Below are 3975 nucleotides of genomic sequence, written 5' to 3'. Positions count from 1 at the left end.
ATTTCAGAATGCAAAATTCTGCGTTCTCTAATGTTCTCAATGGTGAAATCTCTAAAATTAGCGACTAGTTGCTCCTAATCATTCGGTAAACGTTGTCCAACTGTTGTGCACATACGCACAGATAAATTGTTCCGTTTCGTAAATTTGCCCACCTAGGTTAAGCCACATTTAAAATCGGATATTTTTCGTTCAACGGCGATAAGCCTAGCTTTCATTTGGATGGCCAATGTAGAAACTCCTTGGTTATTCGCCCACCTGTCTAAAACCCAGTTCTTAAGGTCTACCTCTAAATGCGGCCATTTCGCTCTAGGACCTCGTCTGGCGCGTTTCCTAGGATTCATTTTCGCTAATGCAGCCTTATCTTTTCTCCATTCTCTTATTGACTTTTCGTCAACTTCAAATTCTCGGGCAGCAGATCTGTTGCTGGTTGCTTCAGCACGTGTTACTACGTTAAGTTTGAAATCGGCCGTGTATGACTTTCGCTTAGGCATGGTTCTATAAAGACAAAATTATTTGTCATTAGAATTTTTATTTATTCAAGTGCAACGGATCTAAAAAATGTGAACTTAGAACTTACAGTAATCTGAATGCTAAACATACCTGTTAGAAGTCAGTGGCTCTGCGAAGAACTTCTTGAACGCAATCGGCAATGAGAGACAAATTCGCGAATGGTTTTGAAAAACAACAAACTAAACTCGATCGACAATGTTCCGGTCTCGGTCTCGATCTTTTGTTTATTTGGATGGCTTAGTGTCACACTACAGCGTGATTGTTCCCAGTACGGCCTATATTTTAAAAAGATTTCACGTTTATTGAAGATAAATATCGGTAAAGGTAACGCGTAATACCATTGTAATTAGCAATAAAGTTTACATATAACGTTGATTGGTTATAATGGGGAGGTCCGATGGCTTAATCGTCACGGGTTATATAAGAAGGCGGGGTGTATAAAAACTTTTTTACATAAACCTTGAAAACCTGCGGGTTATTTGCGTGGGCGGGTTATTTGCGTGGGCGGGATATATGCGTGAAAATACGGTATTTTATAATTGTTCATATTTCTGTTTACTTACTCAGTGCGAAACCTGGGCCTGTTTTTCTGAACACAAAGCTGATATTCTGGCAGGAATTGAAGAAAGACACACACGTAGCTCTTCATCAACAGCTCTCAGTCTCTCTCTGTCTTTAGTTTTTATAGCAGTCAGGCTTGAAAAGCTCATCTCACACAGATATGTAGTGGAAAATGGGAGCAATGTCAAAATAGCTTTGTTTCCCAGAACGGGGAACTCCTTGGCAGTATCCTGAAGAGGCAACGTCTGCAGAAATGCAGAGGCCTCCCCAAACAGCGGACCAAAATCACGACTTCAATTCCTTAAACTGCTTGGTAATGGAAAACACGCACACGCACCCTGCAGTTTGGGTGAAATGGCAAGTCTCTGTTCTTTCAGAGCGCCCTTTATTAGAAGCAAGCTAATTACATTGTTATCAAAAGGAGTACATCAAAAGGCCTATGTAGTCAACAATAAACAAACAAAGGAATTCACAGTATTCTGCTAATCACCTTCTGGGAAAGGGAGGGCAGGAAAGGGAACAAAGAGATTTACAGTTGAATGGCATTGAGCAGATAGAGGGTTGTAAATCACAGCAGGGAGCAACAGGCTTTTTGTTGCATAGTAAATCAGGTCAGAAGAGATATCTCTTTGGTGCGAAGTTTTTTGTATCTTAGCTATAAGGCTGCTTTTCACACAAACACTTGAATTCCAACACCCTGTTTTTTCTCAGAGTTGTCTTTATTATCAGGGCTGTCCTTTTTTAACACGGCTCTGGCAAAATATTCACTAGGAGTCTTTTTGATCCGGACAGATATTCTATCCTATCTTATTGATCCCAGCTAATTTTACCCAGCCTTCAAGACGACAGCTTTTGGGTTCCCACAGTATCCAACCAAAAACTGTCCAAAGGTAGATCAGCAAATCTTAGCTTGAAACCACGATTTTGTCTCAGTTCAGTTAGTTCCTCCTTCTCCTGTAAAGTCATGTCCTTTCCACCAATTGATGCTGAGCTAAAAGGGTCCCTAACCCAGTCAAGGCATTCAGTGGAGACTGAAGAGAAATAAAATGACAACTTCTCCTTGAGAGTTTTTAAATGTTTAACTATTATCTCACACAGTGCAGCAGTGTGAACACCTTGCCATTGCTTGGTGAGTGTGAACATTTCAAGATTGCCACTTTCCACGTGTTGACGCCAGAGTTGCACCTTTGAACGGAATCCATTTATTTTATCTGTACTTGTAAGCAGGTTTTCATTTCGGCCTTGCATTCGTGTGTTCAGTTCATTCAGATGATGAAAAATATCTGCCAGGTATGCCAGCCTTGCACACCACTCATCACTTGCAAGCAGCTTTGCGTAATCTGACCTCTCATTTGTCAGAAACACTTTACGTTCCTCCCGCAGCTCATACACAGGAACCAAGGCCTTGCCACGCGACAACCACTGGACCTCCGTATGAAACAGCAAGGTTTTATGCTTCGCTCCCATCTCCTCACACAAAGCTGCAAATATGTGACTTTGCACGGGTCGTGACTTTACAAAGTTTACCATGCGCACAACATCATCCAACACAGGAACTAGGTCTGCTGGTAAAGTCTTGGCTACGAGGGCCTCACGGTGTAAAAAACAATGTGTAACAATCACATCTGGATTTCTTTCCTTCACTCTGCTTACAAAGCCTTTGGTGTGCCCGACCATGGCTGCAGCTCCATCGGTGCAGACACTTGTGCAGTTTTCCCACTTAAGTCCTCCTTGTTCAAGGTATTCTGATGTGACCCGAAAAATTTCTTCTCCTGTTGTTTTTTCTGGCAATGCCTTGCAAAAAAAGAAGTTTTCTCTAATTGCATCACCATCCACAAAACGCACATTGGCCAAAAGTTGAGCATGTCCACTGATATCAGTAGACTCGTCAAGTTGCAATGCAAATTTCTCACTGATACGGATCTTTTCCAAAACTACACTTTCAATGTCTGCAGACATGTCATTAATACGTCTGGAAATTGTGTTGTCTGAGAGTGGGACTTTGGCTATTTCCTTAGCTGCTTCAGGTCCTAGCATCTCCTCTACAATAGCTTTGCAGGCGGGAAGTATTAATGTCTCTGCCACAGTGTGCGACTTTTTTGACTTGGCTATAAGTTCAGCAACTTGATAGCTAGCTTTAAGAGCTCTTTCATTTACCTTTGTGGTTTTTCTCATGAAAGTTGCCTGTTTCTCCGTGTTTTCACGCAGGCGAACAAAATAGTCCGCATTCTTATTTTGAAGCAAAGGGTGTTTTGTTTGGAGATGGCGTTTAAGTTTACTTGGGACCATAGCACTGTTAGATAGCTTTTCACCACACAACACACACAGTGGAGTTGGTTTCTTTGCATCTCCAGTGAAAGTAAATCCAAATAAAATATAGCTTTCGCTATATTGCCTTGTGCCAGAGAATTTGCTTGAGCTAACCATCTTTGCTTTCTTTTGATCCCCACTCATACTTGGGCTCTCATCTGGCTGAGAATTTTGTTCAGAGTCCAGTTCTTTCCTTTTCAAAAACTTGTCCATCACTGCAGTATCTGCTCCTGTCTCACTGTCACTCAGTACTTACTGCACTTGTCTCCTCTTTAAACAGGGGGCCAGTTCACGGTCCCTCAGACCGTTGGAGGGCCAGACTATAGTTTAAAAAAAACTATGAACAAATTCCTATGCACACTGCATATATCTTATCTTGCATATATCTTATTTTCCCCCACATTAGGTTGGCAGTATAGTTACCCCCACATTAGGTTGTAGTTCCCCAAAATTAGGTTGTAATTCCCCCACAATAGGTGCAGCATAGTTCCCCCACAGACATACAGCCTTCAGCCATACAGTGTATTACTGAAGGCTGTATGCCTGTGTACTGCCCCATTTCGGTGCTTGGAACACCGAAGGAGACGCGCTGCT

General features: G+C 42.0%; 1 protein-coding gene across 1 annotated transcript; it reads right to left on the bottom strand.

Moving 5' to 3' along the window:
• Positions 1-1908: 1908 nt before the first annotated feature.
• Positions 1909-3594, bottom strand: LOC116520648 (zinc finger BED domain-containing protein 5-like). The gene has a single exon (XM_032234928.1). It carries the CDS (start codon positions 3592-3594, stop codon positions 1909-1911), a length of 1686 nt encoding a protein of 561 aa, XP_032090819.1.
• Between the last annotated feature and the right edge of the window lie 381 nt (positions 3595-3975).

Source organism: Thamnophis elegans, chromosome Z, assembly GCF_009769535.1.
Source record: "Thamnophis elegans isolate rThaEle1 chromosome Z, rThaEle1.pri, whole genome shotgun sequence".
NCBI lineage: Eukaryota > Metazoa > Chordata > Lepidosauria > Squamata > Colubridae > Thamnophis > Thamnophis elegans.
This window is presented reverse-complemented; position numbering and strand designations above follow the sequence as displayed.